This window comes from Perca flavescens, chromosome 18, assembly GCF_004354835.1.
Source record: "Perca flavescens isolate YP-PL-M2 chromosome 18, PFLA_1.0, whole genome shotgun sequence".
In the NCBI taxonomy this organism is placed as follows: domain Eukaryota; kingdom Metazoa; phylum Chordata; class Actinopteri; order Perciformes; family Percidae; genus Perca; species Perca flavescens.
The window spans coordinates 12,891,934-12,914,416 of record NC_041348.1 but is presented as its reverse complement, the minus strand read 5'-3'; the positions used below and the strand labels follow the sequence as shown (position 1 = coordinate 12,914,416).

The window sequence follows — 22,483 nt, the reverse complement described above, 5'->3', positions numbered from 1 at the left end:
AGTGTCACTGTGGAAGCAAGAGACTAAATGTAGGGTGCGGTGGGCAAAAGAGCATTAATGTTAGTAAAAGCAGAAGCGAGGAAATTGGCTTTCCCGAGGTCTCACCTTGGGGACTGCACCGACACGAATACTGTTGATGAGGGAACACTCGAGAACCTGGCCTTCCTGCAGGAGATGTACACAAAAGGATAAAGATAAAATATGTAGAGGGATACAGAGAGGGATGGGGGGGAAAAGATTAAGAAAATAGATGGGTCATAGGGCATTTAGTTTGTTCTGCAATAATTTCTTAACACAGTGGCAACGCCACTACTTCTTAGCATCCGACAGCAGTCATTAATTTAGGTTATTATGAGTAACATCTCTACGTCTTTCTCATAATCAAGTTTCCAAAACCTCCAGTATAACATTTTCTCCTTTGTTTATTGTGGTCAGATTAGGTGTTATAATACATGGGTCTCCAGCCCCCTGCAACACCACACAGGATAAGCAGGTGTAACGATTGCATAAACATATTTGTTTGTCTGTGGACTTTGACTATGATGGATAACCTATATTCTGCCCTAGTTGATTTTAATACCGTACTGGCATGCGCTGAAAACAACCGGTCACATAGAGGGAAGGAAATCAATCTAAAAATATGCTTTGGAAAATGGTCATCAGAGGATGAGGATTTGTAGTTAGCGTAACACACTAAAACCACCAGTATGGTCCTTTAAAGCCTTTAAAATCTCTGATAGATGCAGGTGCAATTCAGTTTCATTTTGGGGGCCTTGATCGTCGGAGGTTGTGTTTTTTTCATTTACTCAATATCACACATTTCTCCTGTCATGGTTTTTAAGTTTTAAGTAGCATACTATTTGAGTGGTGTAACACCTGTAACTACTAATAACCCCAGGCCACTGACTTACTAAAATAAGAAGTGTTCTAGTTCAAATTCACTTGTTACACAAAAGGTTAACAAAGAATAATCTGAATGTTGACAAACATCACTGGACGTCTTCCTGAAGTAAAATGACATGTTGTAGTACAATACCACAATGTAGCTTACTCTGTTGGCTGAGTGGCAGTATTATGATGGTGCTTTATGATGTATTATGATATGCTTTTCTATATGCTTTACAGGTTTCAGGGTCAGAAAAAAAGTATTCCTGAAAACACCAAAAACCTTTTACTACTAAATAAAAATACATTTTACTTTTGAAGACCGCCCTGGTAGACAAGAGAATACACCAACATGAGAAAGTTGTTCTACCTTTCCCTCACTCTTCCAGCAGATGAAAAAGCCAAACTCGTCCACCGTCATCTGACAATTGGGCTCAAAGATGTAGTCCTGCAGAGGGGGAAAAGTATTTTTTATCTTTCATCAGTCACAGGGCTTTATTTGACATGGGAAGACATTAAACAGCTTACGCAACCAGACAAACAGAAGTAATTCTAATTCATTTTTTTAAATTTACCTGCCTAAAGACACACACAAAACATACAATATATGCGCAAATACATTCAGTATGCACACACACACACACACACACACACACACACACACACACACACACACACACACACACACACACACACACACACACACACACACACACACACACACACACACACACACACACACACACACACACACACACACACACACACACGATGAGACCTATTGGGCAAACATTAAGTGAGATAAATGTGACTGCCATGAATTATTAAATGCAAATATCATCTGGCTGGAACACAGTGCTGTGCATTACAGACAGGGGACAATCCTGGCTGAGATGCTTGTGTGTTTAAGCAGTATTTTAAAAAAGTGTGCTCGCCCAGCCACTATGATGCACACAAACACACACGCACGCACACACGCTCCATCTTTCAGCTCCTGTGCAACGTGCAGCGGCCCCCTATTCAGTTCAACAGGAGTGTCAGAGCAGAAAATCTACTAACATTAGCCTGCTTATCTTACCCAAACATTTTTCACTCAGTTTAATCAGCTGCTGGAAGCTGTGATTGTGCTGACGAATGACAAAGAGTGTGTGTGTGTGTGTGTGTGTGTGTGTGTGTGTGTGTGTGTGTGTGTGTGTGTGTGTGTGTGTATGTATGTGTTGTATCCCACTCAAATCACACATCTGAGAAGGATAAAACATGAGACAAAAAATAGAATAGGAGATGGCTGCCGGGTCAGTCAAACTCTAATATTAGCAGTAGGGAACAGTGTGTCACACTCGCACACACACATTTTTTATTTCAGGAGGTTGCTTCCATGTGATATACTGCTGCAAATAGGACTAAACTGGCTATTATTTGGCTACATCATGTCATCTAAAACCATCTTGAAAACCAATTAAACAATTTTACCTTAACTTAGGAAATAGTAAGAATGCTGTAAATGCAGTTAAAAGCATGACTCTCTTTAATCTGAATTGGGACTGACAGAGGCTTCGGTTGCACATAGTGAATCCAACTCTATGAAAGAGATGGTCCCAAATGGGCCTTGACTGTTTGGAACATACAGCAGGCTCCTGTTACACTATCGGACGGCTTGTTTTTGTTAAACTAAAAAGGTTTATGGGAACACTCAGTCCTTCCACATGCAAAGGAACAATTAGCTAAAGGTTCAACCATCTTTGGGTGCAAGTGGATGGACACCCCTAGTTATAGTCGTCCAGCTCACACTCAACATGTGTACATTCTTTCCTAAGTGCCAGGGTACGTGCAGGTCAGCTGTGTGTGTGTGTGTGTGTGTGTGTGTGTTGTGTGTGTGTGTGTGTGCACACACACAAAGCAGAAAGCACAAAGCAGAGAGCATTTAAACACACATGCAGGTAAAACACATTCATGATTTATGTTAACTTACTACTATGTCTGCATTATTAAGTTAAGCTAAGTAACTTAAACGCAACATCAAGGGGACGTAAAACACCAGACATACACAGACACACACACACTGTGAGGAGATGAGACCTATTGGGCAAACATTAAGTGAGATAAATGTGACTGCCATGAATTATTAAATGCAAACACACACACACACACACACACACACACACACACACACACACACACACACACACACACACACACACACACACCTTTGTTAATGAATGAAAGACTGTACCTCCATTGTTTTTACCTCCAGATATTAAATTAACAAAATTATTTTTCACTTTCGTGACCATTGCGAGCGAGTTTGTGGTGTTTATGTGGTGTCAGAATAATCACAATAATGAGCTCCCACACCATTGTGAAATAGGTTATGCCTTGGCAGAGGTTTGCGCTCTCGGAGTATATTATAGTATCTAGTATTGTAAAGGATACAATGACTCATTAAGGAAAAAGAGTGGTAAGAGGCAGTAGTATGTCCCAGGCAGCTGACATCATTCATTTTTATCTTTAAAAAGGTCCCATGACATGGTGCTGTTTGGATGCTTTTATATAGGCCTTAGTGGTCCCTTAATACTGTATCTGAAGTCTCTTTCCCGAAATTCAGCCTTGGTGCACAATTACAGCCACTAGAGCCAGTCCCACAATGAGCTTTCCTTAATATGTGCCATTTCTGTGTCTGTAGCTATTGAGGAGGGGGGGCAAAGTGGAGGGTGGGGGTGTGGCCTTGACCAACTGCCACTTTGCTCGTTTGAAGCCATGATGTCTCTCTCTTTCTCATGGGTGGGCCAAATTCTATGGGCAGGCAAAGCAGAGAAAGGGGAGGTAACCTTGCTCCTTATGACCTCCTAAGGAGCAAGATTCCAGATCGGCCCATCTGAGCTTTCATTTTCTCAAAGGCAGAGCAGGATACCCAGGGCTCAGTTTACACCTATCACCATTTCTAGCCACTGGGGGACCATAGGCAGGCTGGGGGAATGCATATTAATGAAAAAAAAAAAAAAAAAAAAGTCATGGTCATGGGACCTTTAAGGGGACTAGCAGAGGTCGACCTTATTACCATTCAGGCCAGTCCTAACCCTGGCTCATATTCACAGCTGCAACACACTGAAGAATTTCTTCAAAAGCATGCCAGCCCAGTTTCATGGCTCACTTTGACATGGCTGTTGATTTGATTATGCTTTTCCCCTCACTCTTTCAAGTTTTCTTCTCCGCCTAAGAGGGATCTCCTCCCCCCACTGATGCCCACATAAGCGAAGAGGACTGAGGGGATTTCCTGATGTGTGCAAAGGGTGTGTGTGTGCAAAGGGTGTGTATGTGTGTGTGTGTGTTTGTGTGTGTGTGTGTGTGTGTGTTTGACACACTTTGCCTTTGCTCTGCAAATGTCCTAGCTAAGTGTCCTGATTAAGTTAGTCAGAGGAAACGTAGGCAAAACGACAGGAAGATACACACAGATACACACAGGCCAAGATGGCTATCTGGTGACACTAATGTTATTGGTAAATATTTGTCTAAATCTTTTTTAATTTGATTATATTTGTATTGGCTAGACAGGCAATACATTTGCTTTTGGCTGTAACTAAGAAATAATTTAATATTATTCCATTTAAAAACCTGATTTATTCAAATAGCTTTTCAATGATTTATTTATTCTGTTTAGGTCAGCTTAGTTTTTATCTGTTGGTGTTCATTATGTTGTTTTGATGTTTTGTCTTTGGTAAAGAACTTTGTAACTGCGTCTTATATCCCGATGTATACAGTTTCAACCTCATCTTTGTGATGCTGGTTTTACACTTTTAAACAACAGTGGCACTGTGAACACTTCAGGATTTCTGCAGGAATCTCAGGATTTATATGATTCTTGCTCTTCAAGCTGTATCTTTCCACATTTTCTACAGATTTCAATCCAACTAATCAACTCCATTTACACCTGTAATAATTTTACATACCAATGAAATAGGTAATTAATAGTCTACACCAGCCACTTTATTTAATAGGTACACCTTGCTAGTAGGTAAAGAGTGGTTATTTGAGTTACTGTTGCCTTTCTCAGCTCAAACCTGTCTGGCCATTCTCCTCCACCGCCATTAACAAGACATTTTCGCCCAGAGAACTTCCAGTCAGTGGATATTTTCTCTTTTTCTGACCATTCTCTAAACCCTAGAGATGGTTGTGCATGAAAATCCCAGAAGTTTCTGAAATAATTAAACCCCATCTGGCACCAACACCCATGCCATTCAAAGACACAAATCACCTTTCTTTCTCATTCTGATGCTTGGTTTGAACTTCAGCAGATCGTCTTGACCATGTCTACATGCCTAAATGCACTGAGTTGAGGCCACATGATTGGATGATTAGACAGTTTTGTTAATGAGCAGTTAAACAGGTGTACCTATTATAGTGGCTGGTGAGTGTGTATGTAAAAATTAAAAACAATTCACTCACTGAGATCACACACACACATTTTTTTTTTTTTAGAGTGCTGGATGAGGACTTGAAAGCGTTGCAGACAAGCAGTCGCCACACAAAGCTTCTTAATGATGCTGATCAATGTGGCCTTCCTACAGCTAGAGCTCTGACTACCACAATGACGTATTGGGTTATAAAGGAGACGCCTCTGCTACATTGCACACACGCTTGTGCGCGTGTGTGTGTGTGTGTGTGTGTGTGTGTGTGTGTGTGTGTGTGTGTGTGTGTGTGTGTGTGTGTGTGCATACACGCTAATGAATGACCGGGAGACGGTCGTTAGGGAAGAAGGATGATAATAGGACAGAGCAAATAACCTGTAACAACAAGGTTATTGACAAACTTGTACAGTTTGCATCACAGACTGATCCTTCATAAGCTCATCAAGGACATTAAACTTGTCATATTATGATGCGGTATGCTATAATGTATCATGATCCTGACATAAACAGTTTAGGTGGCTGTTTATTGTTACATTCCAAGTTGTTCTATTTATTTATTTATAATGCATTGTAAAAACCTTATAAGCACCAATGAAATGCATAATTTTTACCTCATCAAACCTGTCGAAGGAGGCGCCATCCTGCATGAACTCAGGCAGGTGCTTCTGCCAGTTAAACTCGTAGGACTTTGTCATGGCTGCTCACAAACCTGAGACACAAAGAGGATAGAAAAACAGATACAAAAAGAGAAATAATTAGTGAACAATCTATAACAACCAGGTGTAAAGACCCATGGAGGTTTTAAGGACAGATTGCAGGCTACATAAACCCACACAATATATTTTTCCTTTCCTTTAGTCCCAAAGATATGCTGAATTCACTGAGCACAGCTACTGAACCTGGCCCTTCAGGGGCTCATCCAAAAATAGCCTCTCCTGAGAAGTAGAATAACTAAATGTAAAGCCATTTATCAATAAACAAAACCTGATATGCAAGATTCTGGGGTTATTTTTTTGGGTTAAACATTCACATAAAACTTGGATGTTTGCCAACCTAATTTCCAGAATAGGAGTTTGACCATCCTGTCAGCTGTTTTGATGATGAATACTGAATCACAAATAATAAACTATTGGTCTAGTTTTCATTAAGGAGAATGAATACTATTAAACATGTCACAGCATCAAAAAAGTTGTATGTGGGCTTTTAATGTGATCCACTGTATTCATGTTCGAGTAACACCAGACCATGGAAGACAGTAAAAACATTCTGCAGAACGGCCAAACTTATACCCTAAATACCCTTCAGCACAAGAAAGACCACAACAGAGCGCATACAGTAAGCATCAACAGCAATCTAATAATCTCATGTACTCATGCACAGTACTGTAAATACTGTTACTTTGGTCATAAATTACATTGTATCAACTTTAGATATAAAATGAACACTGTGCAGCACTTTTTATTGATCTTTCCAAAGCATTTGACACTGTGTAAACCATTGTCTGCTCTTGCATAGGCTACATAATGTTGAGTTTGATATTAATGCTTGTAACTGGTTCAGGAACTACCTATCAGAGAGACACAAATCTTTTAAATTGGGAATCTTTTATCAGTTTTTTCTTAATCAGTAACAAAAGGTGTTCCACAGGGTTACATTTTAGGTCAAGTTCTTTTCACTATTTATATCAATAATATTATTTAATCTTTGGCAAAGTGTCATGCTCATTTGTACGCGGACAATGCTGCATTAGGTTGCCGATTCTGTTCATCTAGCAGTTAAAAACTTATAGTGTTCTTTAACATTCTGCAAGACGCTCTTAAAGACCTGAGACTTGTACTAAATGCTGTTAAAACAAAAAGTACATACTATTTTCCGAAGCCAGAGTTATAGACTATACTGACCTCAATATTTCTACTACAAACGGACTTAGAATAGAGAGTCAAAGACTAGTAATATCATGGCATCTGGATAGATGAAAAGCTCTCATTCAAATTTCACACTGATAATCTTGTGTGCCGACTCATGCAAAAGTTGCCTATTTATACAGAAATAATAGCACCTTTCACATGTTTTGTAGGAAAACGGTTGTTGAGGCAGTTTTCATGTCAGTCTTGGACTACGGTGATGTGATTTATACACGCATCTTCTTCAACTCTTAAATCAATGGACTCTTTCTATCACACTACCTTGAGATTTATAACCGTTTGTGTTTACAGGACAGGGTTTGGTTGCCTACTTTTCAAGAAAGACGTGATACTAACTTGTATCTCTTAATCTATAAGGCCCTTGGAAACTACCATATTACCTTACAAAATTGTTTTGTCACTCAGAGGGACATGCTCTGCTGATTGGCTTTTGCTTCATGTTCCACAAGTTCGGTCTGAACTTGGAAACTGCATTTAATTTTAGTGCACCTGACCCATGGAACAAAATACAACACCTCTTAAAATCAACTAACTTGTACCTTTTGGACATTTTAGAAATCTGACTTAAACCTCCAAACCTATACTTGTAATTGCTTTACAGAACTGTATTTTCTTTTACATCCTAATTTGACTAATTCATCTTTAAAATAATGTTTCCAAATCAGTTTTATTAGCTTTCTATGTGCTTGATTCATGTGACACACCTGCATGTGTAGCATCATGTAAGATATCCAGCTCAGGGAGTGGAGAGGGTCCTGACAGGAAACCGTAATATTGTTGATGAGACCGCTCCAAATATAGGCTCTCCTTGCGTCAGCACTCAAATGTGTCAGGCAAAACTGAGAGGGAGAACATGACATACTATGTATAGTCTAAGAACTCAGCCGGTATTAAGTCATTATGGGAATACTCTGAGGTGTGATTTGATTTTGATTAGGAGTTTCAGGGCTAAGATTCCTTCATGATAATAACTAATACAGCCAGTATATACATAGTCTAATATATAGAAAATCACATATAACACACAATCAAAACAATCATATATATACTTTCCGATGGGCATGGCTGTAATTTAGTCTCTAAAAAATACTCCAAAGGGTGTACTGATGGTGCAATTTATTTTATTTATTTAAGTTGTGTGTGTGTGTGTGTGTGTGTGTGTGTGTGTGTGTGTGTGTGTGTGTGTGTGTGTGTGTGTCCTTAAGTCCCGCATTACATGCCAAAACCACCCATTTTCCTCCCAGGGATAAAAAAAAGAGGCAAACTGGATGTTGATGGGTGAAATAGCAAAGAGTGAGGCAGAGGAGGGGTGATACAGAAAGAGAAAGGAATTGGGACAAACAGAGAGCACATCATAGATAGAGATGGGAGGATGGAACATGAACGGGCAAAAAGGTGGATAAAAGAGGAGGCAAAATAAAATAAAAGCAGTGCACTAAAAGATAAGATATAAAGCCGGTTTAGAGGTACGAAGAGGTGAGCGATAGAAAGACGGAATACAGAGGTGAGGAGAGAATGACGATTAGTGATAGTGTTCTCTTGTATCTTGATGATACAAGAGAACAGTGGTGGGCAGGAAGAGATGGATGAGTGAAACAGCTGTGTGTGACAGAGGCTGGCTGGAGAGGCTGGGGGACAGGGTGGTGAGTACAGCGGGGGATGTCTGCTTTTGATGTGGGGAACACAGATCAGAGACAACATCAACAGAGGCTACAGAAAACTACTAGCTGGATGGGCTAAGGTCCACCCCCGGCATGACAAACGCAGATGAAGGAAGGATATTGAGATGTCTGTAGGCTGTCATTATGAGAACACAGGGTGTTTCAGAAAGGCTGCACAATTATACAGCAGCTTATGAGAGCTTATCTCACCCCCATGTGCAGGTTTAATAAAAGATACAATTACTCTTGATAAAGAGGACCGTAGACCAACCAGAAAATGAGAAAACCTACTATTACTCCTTTTTAGCTCAGCTTGTTTTGGGTCTTGACCCAAAAGTGTGGTCTGCTATACGTCACAGCGCTACAGGAAATGTCGCACCAAGACTGGGCCAATACACGCAGTGATCTACGAAAAAGGAGCCAACTTCATCAAACCCAGCCCTCCACCATCTGTGGTGTCCTACCAGGGGACTGCAACACAGGCACACACATCCCGTCAGGGGAATGAAAACACCGATGCACACTTCCTGTGGAGATTAAAAAGTGAGGGCAGGCAGGGTGCCAATGACACAACCCACAGAGAGAAGGCTAGTGTAAATAGGCTGCACCCTGTCTAGACTATTTAATAATACTAAACCAAATCTGCGGGAAAAGTTACAAATTCCTAAACCCTATTGAAAATGATTCAGATAGGACAAATCACATGTCTAATTTGGACTAATTGGGTTGTGCTGTCCTGTCTGATGTTAGCCTAGATCTTGCACAGTATGCATTAGATAACATCTTCCTCTGCGGGATGAAATCTGTCCAATAGCAGCACGGCACACTGAGGTTCTGTAAGGCCATGCCAGCGCCCACATCAGGCCTCTGAGCTCCTGGACGTGTGAGTGTGCACGTGGGGCGCTGAGGGAAGCTGAAGGATGTGAGTGAGGTCCGAGCCCCCGGTCCAACCCCTGACAATGAGATAATTACAATAGATAGGAGCCCCGGGAGGCACACTGTTCCCAGCCTCCTCATCTAAAATGGCAGCTAGGGTAACACCCAGTGGTCCCACACCTCATAAACTAAAATAAGGCTACATCAGTCAGCCAGTGGTGGAGGGGTTGACTAGGGACACGCTCAGATGGACACTTGTAAGAGAACAACACACGCAGAGAGGCACATGTGACATGGCTGGCACAATAACCAAAGCTCTCCTTTAAAGCATAATCCACAACAGGTATTAAGTAAAGGGCTCCAACATAACAATAACAAAAAAAATAAAAAATAAAAAAATCACATCTTGCAGATCTGTCTAACCAAGGGAATCCAAAGGAAACTGAGGGAGAAAATAGGCCTTTTTAGTCAGGCCTGCTTTAATGCCTCACTCGATCTTACAGCACAAATCATCACCTGATGTTTTTGGTGTTACAGTCATCATGCATTCATTTAAAATTTGACCCAATCCAACCCGTCTTTTGATATTCAGATTTCCAACCGGCTTATGAAAGTATTACATCTCCGCAATATCTCAAAATGATCTAGATTCACGAGAGGTTCACAGGAGTTTCATTTTCCAATAAACAAGAGGAGTACTTCCTAAATTAACCTGAAATACGATTCATGGGCTACTAAGACACTGTAGCAACATTACCATTACAATAAAACTTCACATAATACCATAAAATATTTAATTTATTTCAGTTTTTCTCTTACCTTGAATGTGGCCTTGACTAGGATGATAGCCAGAACACTACAGTAGGTGTGAAATACTGTAAGTGAATTATACTCAGTCACTAGTCAATTAGGCAAAGGGCTCCACTGAACCCTGATTCATAACACCTGGAACAGGATTGGCCAATATAAAAGATGAACTGAAACTACTGCACCAATGGCTCACAAAAACTATTTACAGTATTTAAATTCCAGTTCCTGCAGTCTTCTCCTTTTGTAGCCTAAGAAGCAGGAAAAACATGTTCCTGTGCCCAGTGTTTATTTGGAACAGCTGGTCGGAGTTAGAGCATAAGATAAATGGTACTTATATGATGGTTTTCATCATGCGACTTGACAATGATTGCCCTGCAGATATCCTTGTTTGACTATGTATGGCCTGACTTTAGGGAAAATATCCTAAAGTTATCGTCTCAGTTGGATCTAGACTGGATCAGGAATTATTTGCTTTACTTTTGTACATACACCGCATATTATACCCATAGATTGTACCCTTGTTATCTTCCGTAACCAAAACTGTAGGGTTTTTCCTGCATAGAGGAATTTTTGGCATCCCCCAAAGAGGTTTTAGCCAGCCCCAAAGGAAAATCACAAGCACCAAAATGACAAGAATTGAGAATAAAAATAGCAATTCAAATGCTCTCTATATGTGTTTAAGAGCAATTTACCAAACAACAGTTGAACAGGTAGAACATAAACTTTAAAGGTGCAATATGTAATATTCGATGTAATACTGGCAGCTAGCGGTTAAAATAGTTACTGCACTACCATCCAAAATACTGGAGAGTCGTCTCCCCCGCCCCTTCCTGCCCAGACTCGAAGTTCACGGAGGTTGCCAGGCTGAGACCGCTTTTCTCATATAGCCAGACATTACTCCACAGCACAGCGGAGTAGCTAACGGTAGATGCTGGCTATATTGACAGTCATAAAAGCCGGTGCTCAAGCGGAGCTCTGTAACCAACTGAGAGACACACTTTTTCGGCTTAAAATTACAGTATGAACCGCTAAAAACACAACAACCTCACTGTCCTCTCCACACGCCAGTCAGGCACACTTCCTCGGCTTAGAATTACAATACGAAACGCCAAAAATACCACTACCTTGCCGACGGAACACACTTCATTGGCTTAGAATTATGGCAACAGTCACTAAACACACTGCAAACTCACAGTCCTCTCTTTCCGATTTACAGCCCCCCTCTCGTGGCTTAAAATAACTCACCGTTGTCGGCTCCAGCTGCTGAACTACACATTGTAAAACAGCCATGGGCTGCATGCCTGGTCCTCCCGGTAACGTTAGCAGGGTTAGCATGGCGGCGTTAGCCAGGACCAGTCGGGATCACTTTACTGGCTGTCTCACTTGTTTTTGCGAGTAACCAACTCGGGTACTCTAGCTATATAATTCAATGTGAGTACACAAATGTTGAAATAACAAAAAATGCCCATCCCTAGTAGCTGTGATAAATTAGCCTGAAGCTAATGCTTACCTGTTCAGGAGAAAATAAACCAACTCTGCGTCCTTTTGGGATCTAAGCTGTCTCCATCTTTCAAATACATCTCCAATATTTACCAGGGGGTTGTTACGTCTCTGGTCACGCAACTGTTAGAAACATGCGGTTTTCTTTTTTTATGTCATGTAGAATCTATTTCCGTTGATCCTGTTCGTTTGTTTGCTGCTTTCATGGCTGTACTAACCTTACAGCTTTAGCGCGCTGGGTTTACGTTTTTACAAGTATCTGGCAACCCGGCCTGCCTGTCAAACTGGGCCGTTGATAACAACACACAGATCAAAACATAAATTCCGTCACGGAATGTAAATTTCAAAAAGAAAAAATACTGACATTAGCATTAGTGTAAATAGTGCTAAATAGTGTAAAGGTACTTTATTTGTCACATACACGTAGCAAAATTCATACTCTGCATTTAACCCATCCCTTGTTGTCAGAAAAGATAGTATTTCAGTTTAACATGTTTCCTTAATATCTGATGAGGCATTGGTGTCATTTTTGGATTTATTACAGTACAAATATTACATATTGGACCTTTAAATATAAAATATTTTTTTAACCAGTTTTGTTAAATGGGGTTTTATTCACACCAGCATTATATATATTTCTTTTATCAAATTGAAAATGCATAGATTTCAGTCAAATAAGGTAACAGACTCATTGCCTTCACTGTACGCAGACCGATCATGCTTACTGCAGTGCGTAGCCCCCCCAAAGGCCCATTCTGAGCCAGAGGAAAAACCCTGAATTGTATAACTTGGCTAATTAACAACAGTTAAATATTATACAACATAACAGGAGAAAAGCAATGAAGTAATAAAGCAAACAGTGTAGCACCAAACACAACCTTTGGCCTATCTTTTTCCACTTTTGATAGAGTTTGCTAGCAGCTTCTCCCCACTATACATGTCTTGGACCTCTGTAGTGAGCAGAGATATAACTGTACACTTAAAACTGATTTTGTCATCTGACTGTGGGTATGAAAAAAATAGTTTTCCAAAAACGTTCAACTTTACTCGTAAGTGCTTTGCAAAGGGGAATCTTGAGATAGGCTAAACAAACGTGTCATTCTGTGTTGCCACCCGTGATTTGAGACCACAGGCTAGCATCTCTGTCAGTTTGCTAATCAAAACATTAACTCACAGGCTCCACTTCATAATACAATACTACAGCCATGAGTGTTACTGGTTTTATTTAATTTTAAGAAGAGATGAAGTGGAAGATCATTGTTTTCACCTCTGGTTTACAGAGTCTGCATTTTTGTTACCTCCTGGGACTTTACTTTTGTTATGTTTGTCCTCTCTAAGGAACAACACCACTGGCCCACCTGCTGTTTCCATGACATCCATGAGCAGGTGAAGCCAGGTGAAAAGGAATTATCTCTAATTGCTATCAGATTGTAAATCTACTTCAGTAATGAAGAGGCTAGGTGGATTAGAAGAAAGCAGAATGTTTATGGGCCTTTCAAAGACAATTTCAGATGCTCTGGCTCATTAAACCTCTTTTCAGGTTCAAAATGGGTGGAACGTTGCTGCTTAAAAGAACATAAAAAAGAAGTAAGTTGTCCCACCCCTAGATGTCAATCAAAAGCAGTGTGTACATAACCACACAATTCTGAGAAAAGATCAAATCAAATGGTGAATGCAGCTGTGTAACTTCCATGCTAAATCCTGTCATTGGTATTTAAAGGGGATGTTGAAAAAAGCAGCACTGTATGCAGGATTCTATGCAAAAGGTGGAGGGATTTCTAAACTGCACTTTCTGTCCTTGAAGAAAGCTCATACCTTAGAAACGGTATGACAGAAAATTTTAGTGATTATGAAACTGTGACTTTTTCAAAACCACAGTATACCTTGAAACTGGTAACCGGCCCATGCACAGGTCGTTGGGGGGTGACTCTCGCCGGGGAGGCTTGGACCCCTTCATAAGTGCTTGCCGGTCTAGTTATCATTTTAGATGTGCTGCGCTGTTATTGGTGTTACTGTCAGAGATGTATAGTAATGAAGTAAAACTATTTCACTACTGTACTTAAGCACTAAAAGGCTGCATCTATACTCTACTGGAGTATTATTTTTGTTCTCCTACTTCCACTTCAGTACATATTTTCAACGAGTTTAATACTTTTACTCCGATACATTTTTTATGTGCTGCATTGTTACTCGTTACAACCAATCACTGTGAGGCTCACAATTTTGACCAATCACCGCAACGTTTCTTCAAATTTGACCAATAACCGGAGTTTCCCATGACTTCAACCAATCCCAGCAGTCCCACGTGCCAGACTTTGTATCAGTATGAGACTCTTTGAGCCAATGACCAAGCGGGAGTGAGAACGTGATGACGTAACACACGGACGTCGCTAAATTCATTTCCTTGTTTCGGATATGAAGACGAGACGTGTGGGACTCGAACATCTGACATTTATCAACAAAAAATACAGCGAAAGACTGTCCAAAACATTTCAGACCGTCCTGCCAACCTGTATACATTTTAACATCAATGTACGCTGTAATGCTTTTTCACTCTAGAGTCGCTGAAAGCTGCTTCTGTTTCAGTGGCTGCAGCTCAATTCCCCAACAACACACACACACACACACACACACACACACACACACACACACACACACACCTAAAGTGAGGACAACTACGCTTGTTATTGTAAGTGCAATGATAAGTTTAAGGTCCCATGGCATGAAAATTTCACTATGAGTTTTTTTTTTTTTTTTTTTTTTTTTTAAAAAGGAAAACGCAGACTTATTGGGAATTTAGCTTATTCACCGTAACCCCCAGAGTAAGACAAGTCGATACATACCCTTCTCATCTCCGTGCGTGCTGTAACGCTGCCTGACTGGTCCAGCATTAGCTTAGCCCAGCACAGATCCTGCAGGTAACTGGTTCCAACTAGCCTACTGCTCCCAATTGTGACAAAAGTGACAAAATAACAACAACATGTTCCTATTTACATGTTGTGATTTGTATAGTCACAGCGTGTACAAAAAACACAACGTAACATGAGACACAGCCATCTTCTAACAGTAAACATACCGGGAACTATATTCTCAGACAGGCTTGCTGCGAGCATATCACTCCGCCCAAGTACTATATTCTTCCGCCTGAGAATATAGTTCCCGGTTTGTGTACAGTTAGAATACGGCTGTGTCTCATGTTACGTTGTTTTTTGTACACGCTGTGACTCTATAAATCACAAAATGTAAATAGGAACATGTTGGCGTTATTTTGTCACTTATTCGGAGCAGTAGGATTACTGGAACCATTCACCTGCATGTTCTGTGCTGGCCTGATGCCGCTGGAGCAGTCAGACAGCATTACAGCACGCATGGAGATGAGAAGGGTATGTATCGACTTGTCTTACTCTGGGGGTTACGGTGAATAAGCTAAATTCCCAATAAGTTGGCGTGTTCCTTTAACATTAATATGAGTTCCCCCAGCCTGCCTATGGTCCCCCAGTGGCTAGAAATGGTGATAGGTGTAAACCGAGCCCTGGGTATCCTGCTCTGCCTTTGAGAAAATGAAAACTCAGATGGGCCAATCTGGAATCTTGCTCCTTATGACCTCATAAGGAGGTCATAATTAGAGATAAGATTCCAGATCGGCCCATCTGAGCTTTCATTTTACCTCCCCTTTCTTGGCTTTGCCCGCCCATAGAATTTGGCCCACCCATGAGAGAGAGACATGGCTTTCAAATGAGCAAAGTGGCAGTTGGTCAAGGCCACACCCCCACCCTCCACCTTGCACCCCCTCTCTCCTCCTCAGACACAGAAATGGCACATATTAGGGAAAGCTCATTGTGGGACTGGCTCTAGCGGCTGTAATTCTGCACCAAGGCTGAATTTCGGGAAAGAGACTTCAGATACAGTATTAGGGGACCACTAAGGTCTATATAAAAGCATCCAAAGAGCACCATGTCATGGGACCTTTAAAGTCCAATAAGTACTTTATCAAACAGTATGAATGTGTGTCCCAGGCCAGGATAGGAAATTAACTAACTAAAAAAATGTTGAATACTTTAGCACTTCCACTCAAGCGTTGTGCTTGGAGAAGAGCACTTCAACTTCTACTCGAGTTACTTTATTGATAGAGCACTTGTATTTTTACTCAAGTCTGGGTCTGTAGTACTTTATACAGGTCTGGATATAGTGTTCTGCTAGGTACATCTGATTACTTGTTTCTATGATTTTATCATTAAAGTCACACGTCCTCCTTGCAGGTGGTGATGCATTAATTAACAACTAGTTATGTTTGTCAAATAATCCGTAGTCACGCATTGCCAGATCCTCCTCCACAGCACTGAAAAGGAGGGTCTGGCTAGTCCACACAGCATTCCGGGATAGGAGAGAAACATGCTCTGGTTTATTGGCGTTTCTTTAAACCAATCACAATTGTCATGGGCTGCGCCAAGTGCTGCACGGAGCCCCGGGGCCGCTGCAAAATAGCCTCGGGAAGGAACTTGTTTTGGAGGAACATGAGTACGTTCAAAAGTTGTTTTAGTTGTGCAACACAAACACTCAGATTGGACAGATAGTCTAGGTAGTGGTCTGGATTTACCCTGCAGAGATCTGGGAGCAGTTAAGCATAGTCCTCATAAATCCACCGGAGTTTAAAATTACAACACAAAGAAAGCGTAAGATAATGGACATACAGCCAAAAAGAAGGACATATGGTGGGATTTTTGGCGGCAACAGAGCAATCCCGAAGTGGAAGGTCTTGGATATAGACTAGAAGGGGTTCTCAACCTTTTGCAAGCTGGGCCCCCCCCAAAGCTGGTTCATTGCAGTTGGGGCCCCCCCCGCTCCAATTTCTTGGCGAAATGTCTGATAAACGTAGCCTCAAATCATCCTCGATTTGTGCACGATTGCGGTATTTCGTTTTGAGTGCAGTCATTTCTGAGAATCCTGCCTCACACAAATATGCCGACGTGAAAGGGAGAAGAATCTTCAAGGTGACGTCACAGAGTTGAGATTATTCCTGCATCAATTGTGCCCAGAATGACGAAAGAGGGCAGGAGGTCAGTGGCGTAACTAGCCAACACCGGGCCCCTATGCAGGATTATCAAGGCGGGCCCCCCTACTAAAGCACGTGATGACGGCGCAATGTCCACGAGTAGGCTACCATGAATAAGACAGGATAGGATCATAGAGACACAGCATATAAGAGATGGGATGACTATGCCTAATGCCTATGCGCACCACAACAAAAAAAAAAAAACACTGGTGAATGCGCATCATAACACATGAAAAAACACACAAGGGCAGTCCCTCCAGGATTTCACGGCCTTTTTTTGAGATTGTTGCGGCCCAAAATGCCTGATTTCACGGGAGCTTTTGTTAAAAATTGCGATAAAAGTTGTGGTGTCTTTTGTATGTGTGCTGCAATGAAGTTGCAGAAGACAGTGAAAGGTGCAAAAAAAAAAGTTTCATTTTTTTTTTATAGTTCTTTAAAAATAAAAAGGAAAACTTGTTTTGGGGAGAATAATAATTAGTACTATTAATTAATTACTCTGGGCTGAGATTTCCTAGGAACCTTAAAAGGCTCTGGATGCTGCAAATGTTGGTATAATAGGAAAATGGCTGGTGGATTTAAGACAAAAAATAATTTATTGAATGAATCAAATATGAACATATCTGTCACTGTCAGTGGCTTGTTGATCTTTACATTGTTAGTTAATGTCCTATCCTGGCCACACACACACACACACACACACACACACACACGCACACACACACACACACACACACACACACACACACACACACACACACACACACACACACACACACACACACGGTTTGATAAAGTACGTATTGGACTTTAACTTATCATTGCACTTACAATAACGAGCATAGCTGTCCTCAATTTAGGTCATCTGCGTTTTTTCGTGCATCCACCGTGTGTGATTGTGTGTGTGCGTGTGTGCGCGCGTCAGTCGCGGGGGAAATGGAGCAGCAGCCCCGCCCGCTGCAGAGAGCAGACAGTACTGAAACAGCAGCCGCTTCAGTGACTATATAATGAAAAAACGTTACAGCGTACATTGATGTTAAAATGTACACACGTTGGCAGTACAGTCTGAAATGTTTTGCGCGGTCTTTCGCTGTACGTTTTGTTGGTAAATGTGAGATGTTAGAGTCACACACACGATCGTCTTCGTAACAGAAACAAGGAAATTAATTTGACCCGTTCTCACTCCCGCTTGGTCAGTGGCTGTTCTCTCATTGCTGACAGGTGCTTAGACGCTGATTGAAATAGAGAGGAGAAGTCTGTGACGTGTATCAGTGATAAAGTCTGCAAGGCTGGGGAACATGTCGCAGTTCCCTCGACTGATGCGGCCATGCCATAGGTCAAGTTTTTGTGTGAAGGCGTCCACTCTGTCTGCAAGGAGCAAAATCTGAGTTTATATGAGGAGTGGTGTGTGTCTCCTCTTTGCTCTGACTGCAGGCTGGGACTGCTGTGCGAGGCTACTGAGAGACTGGCCGCCTGGGAGTGCTTTTGGACGGGGGAGGGGCTCACGCCAGCACCCGCGGCTTGTTGAGCACAGTAACTGCAGAGTGATACGTGCTAGATAATCAGTAACCCCCGCTTCTGACATCAAAACTGAATTGAGGAAAGTGTGAACCATCAATTGTAATTACACATTTATGTAAGTTTCACACTTGATTATAGTGTTGCTTTCATAAGAACCTACATGGTTAAAATTTGTAATTTAAGAAATTAATAAAACGATTTGAGCTGTTGAAATCTTTCCTTAGACTGAACTTTGACCTCTCTTGAACCACATGTGCAGCAGGTTCAAGTTAAACTGCGGATAGAGTGACCACTACAGGGGTTTAGGTGATTTATACAGGACACAGCAGGTCAAGACTAAACCACAAATACAATTTAAACCACAGCTTCTGAGGATACAGTGATGGGTTTTTAAATTGTTCATGTGCCTTTAACCCAGAGAACACAGGTTTAAACCCATAAAAATATCCATGAAACCAAGGCAAAAAACAAACCCTGGGAGATTTACCAAAAACAACCTAAAGCCTATCGAAAAACCCCGCTGCTTTACAGCAAGCTGCCACCTACGCTCTCCTACTGCCGACAGGTGGCATTTTACCTCCGTAGCCTCGTCAAATTGGAACCTACCACCTGCTCTGGTAAGAACAGGGCAAGCTAGATAATAACAAGTAGAGATGTTCAGATACCAGTATCGGTATCGGCTCAGATACCAGCATTTTAGGCAGTATCGGGAAGTACTGGAGTTTATGCACCAATCCGATACCACGTAATAAAGCCCTAACAAGGTTAAAAGTAGTTTATTTATGTTCTTCTTCTTGTTATAACTGAATGTCAAACTGGATAATATTTTTAAAAAGAAAGAAAAAGAAGAGCAACAAAGTGTATGTGTGAAAATAAAACTGGCTGAAACACTAATGTCATGGATGATGGTAGCATGGTCCTTGATATTTTATTGCGCATGTAAATACAATGCAATCACATTACTGTCTCACTGCTGCATCCGGGTCTCTAATCTCAACTGTACATATGACAATGTGTCATCATGTCCTCTTACCTGTTTGTCTAGGATATTTGCCTATTTGTCTTGCGGCTTCAAGAGTGTGGAAGTGAAGGCACGAAACACACTGCTTACATTTTCTACATAGAGAGGGCTCCAAACTACTGACCAATGATGACATTACATGAGCCTAGATAGCAGTATCACAATACAGAGATGCAACTGAAAATACTTAAAGCATTTTGCTTTCTCATTATACACTTTATTCCTGTATGCATGCCAGCTGGAAGGCATAGAAGGTTCCCTGTGTGGACCCCCTATACTGTTTGTTAATGTGCCTTTCTTTGACACACACACACACACACACACACACACCTTGATAGGTCGACAAATTGCATTGTTGCACACAAGTGGCATTACAAAGGCTCATTAATGTAGAATATTGAAGGTGTTGGCATGCCATTCTTTCCTGTGTCCAATGTTTTAGGCCACCTTTTCATTTTTAAATGCATAATAACTTAAGTTTCATTTATTTCATTCAGAATTTTGCTGCATCATATCATATTGCAATCAAAATCGCATTTTAAGAATGAAAAATTAAACAGCACTGTGGCTGACACTTTGGAAAGAAAGCTATGATGCACATGGCTGATACCTACTCCCGTTGTTTTTGGATGAGGAGAGAAAAAAGGGAGACCGAGCGAGGTTTGGAGAAGGCATTGAAATGAGATTAAGAGTGGGAGTGAACCTTTAATTGTCTGATGAGTGCAGACACACAGGTCTGCCTGGTAGATATGGTGCAAGTGGTAACCACAGAGCCACTGGTGAGAGCCAGTTTCCACCAAGATATGAACACCTTGCCTTGCATTGCCTTATCCGCAAGGATCATTCATGACACACAAAATACCAAAGACAAAGCTCATTTAAAAGTCTGATAAAATAGCATATTGCTGCTGTACTTACGTACACTAGTCCCTGCCGAGAAAACAGAGCCCCTAGCGTGTGCACATACAGTACACACACCTGCAGGGTTCCAGCACTTAGCAGGATCGGCGGGTAGGTTAGGATGAGAGCAAAGGGGAAGAGAAACCCAGAGGCAAGAGGAAACCAACTGTAATTAGAGGCTCATGTTCAGGTGACACTTGGACCAGTAGCCATTTGGACTGTACTGTACTGTGTATGTGTGTGTCTGTTTTCACATCTTAGCTCAAATATGTCAGAAAGGTCATAGGACATACAGTATTTTGTTGTATTCAACTTGTTTACATAGTAAGGAGTTCCTGTAAAACCCATCTGCACATAAGATGGGGACAGTAAATGGAACATCTTATAATAATTTGCAATACAACACAAACTATCGTCTTAAAATGTATAGTTTTGTAGAATCAACACCTTTCTCACATGGTTTAAAGAAAAATTGAATAAAAACTTCACAAGTAGTATTAATGCAGAGGAATTGTATGATATTGAACAGGTGTTTGTTATAGTGTGGAATGATTTCAGTATTCACACACTAAAAGGAAAAGCAAGAGAACCCCCTCCCCCCATCAGGTCAACTGGTTTAGTTAAACAGGCTGTTATTACCTCCGGCAAGACAACCACCAACCAGGATACACAGGGAAAAAAAAAGGACACACGCACACACACGATATCCAGGAAGCAAACTTCAACAGGTTCGGAGGTGACATTGATTCAACATCGAAGATGGACTACAACATTCTGGTGGTGGCAGGTTTGCTCAATTGCATTACCATGAATTAGATTAAACTCCCTATCAGATAGAACCCAGTTAGCAGAAGGGTTCATGTTTGAGCATACGTTGCTGCACACACAGCTCATGCCGTGAGAAAACCAAGCAAAACCATAAAACTGCTACTGTTTACACTGGATACATGCAGTCTTTAAATCAATGAGAGCCCTTAGCAATGAATACAGTGTTTTTATTGCACCAGGAAGACCTCGGTTCTCTGAGCAAACAGCATATATGGCAGTGAAATCAATGTTACTATCGTCTGCATCTGTTTTTACATTTCATGTAGTCATTAAATAGCAAAGGTGGTGTAAGAGGGCACAGTGATCGCTAAGTAAACATGTACTTCCCCTAAACAAGGATGGAGATCCTGTGTGCGTGTGTGTGACCTGTGTAAGATCTCTGGTTTCACTGGCTTTCACACCTCAACTGAAATCTAATGTAGCATGGCAACTGGCTATGTGTTAGTACACAACCGTTTATATCAACGACGATTCACCTAGACCAGGGGTCGGCAACCTTAGGCACGCGTGCCACCATGGGCACACGGGACCTTAACCAATGGCCATTGGCAATATGTGTGTAAGAGAGTTATTGATGCGTTGAAATCATGGTTGAAATGCTGAAGCACTCTCTCATCCGCATGCCAAATTACAACTTTCACAGTTGCGCGACCTGTTATTTACAGTAGTTTGATTGACTCATATCTCTGACTGGGAACAATACAAAGAGGATTACCAACGGCCGCTGGGGCAGATGAACTAACGCTAGTCTCGTTACTGTAAGTAGGCTACATTAAAACCTTGGTGAGTTAAAAGTCAATACTTATCAATGCACTCACCTGTGTAGACCGGCATAAACATGTAGGAGGCAATATTTCAATCTGCTCTGTACACTCTTGTCCACAGTGCTGCTTTACGCAAACACAGCTCTACTCTGCAAATAGCACATTTTTACAAAACAAGCTAAAACAAAAGCTGTCGGTTTGTAGTCTAACCGTTTATCTTAGTTTGCAGGGAATCTTGAAAGTTGGACAAATTCTTATAAACTTAAGCTGGCTGAAGAAACCATCTTCTCCGCTGGAGCGGTAAATATGGATGCATTGTAAGTCCAAAACAAATACATG

General features: G+C 41.2%; 1 protein-coding gene across 1 annotated transcript in view; it reads right to left on the bottom strand.

Annotated features, from left to right (window-relative positions):
- The window catches only part of plcb4b (phospholipase C, beta 4b), a 95,415-nt gene that overhangs the window by 35,403 nt on the left and 37,529 nt on the right, over window positions 1-22,483 (bottom strand). The window contains 3 exon segments of the mRNA XM_028604949.1: window positions 106-165; window positions 1,256-1,333; window positions 5,900-5,997. Of these exon segments, the coding sequence (XP_028460750.1) occupies window positions 106-165; window positions 1,256-1,333; window positions 5,900-5,983 (222 nt within the window). The 5' untranslated portion in view covers window positions 5,984-5,997.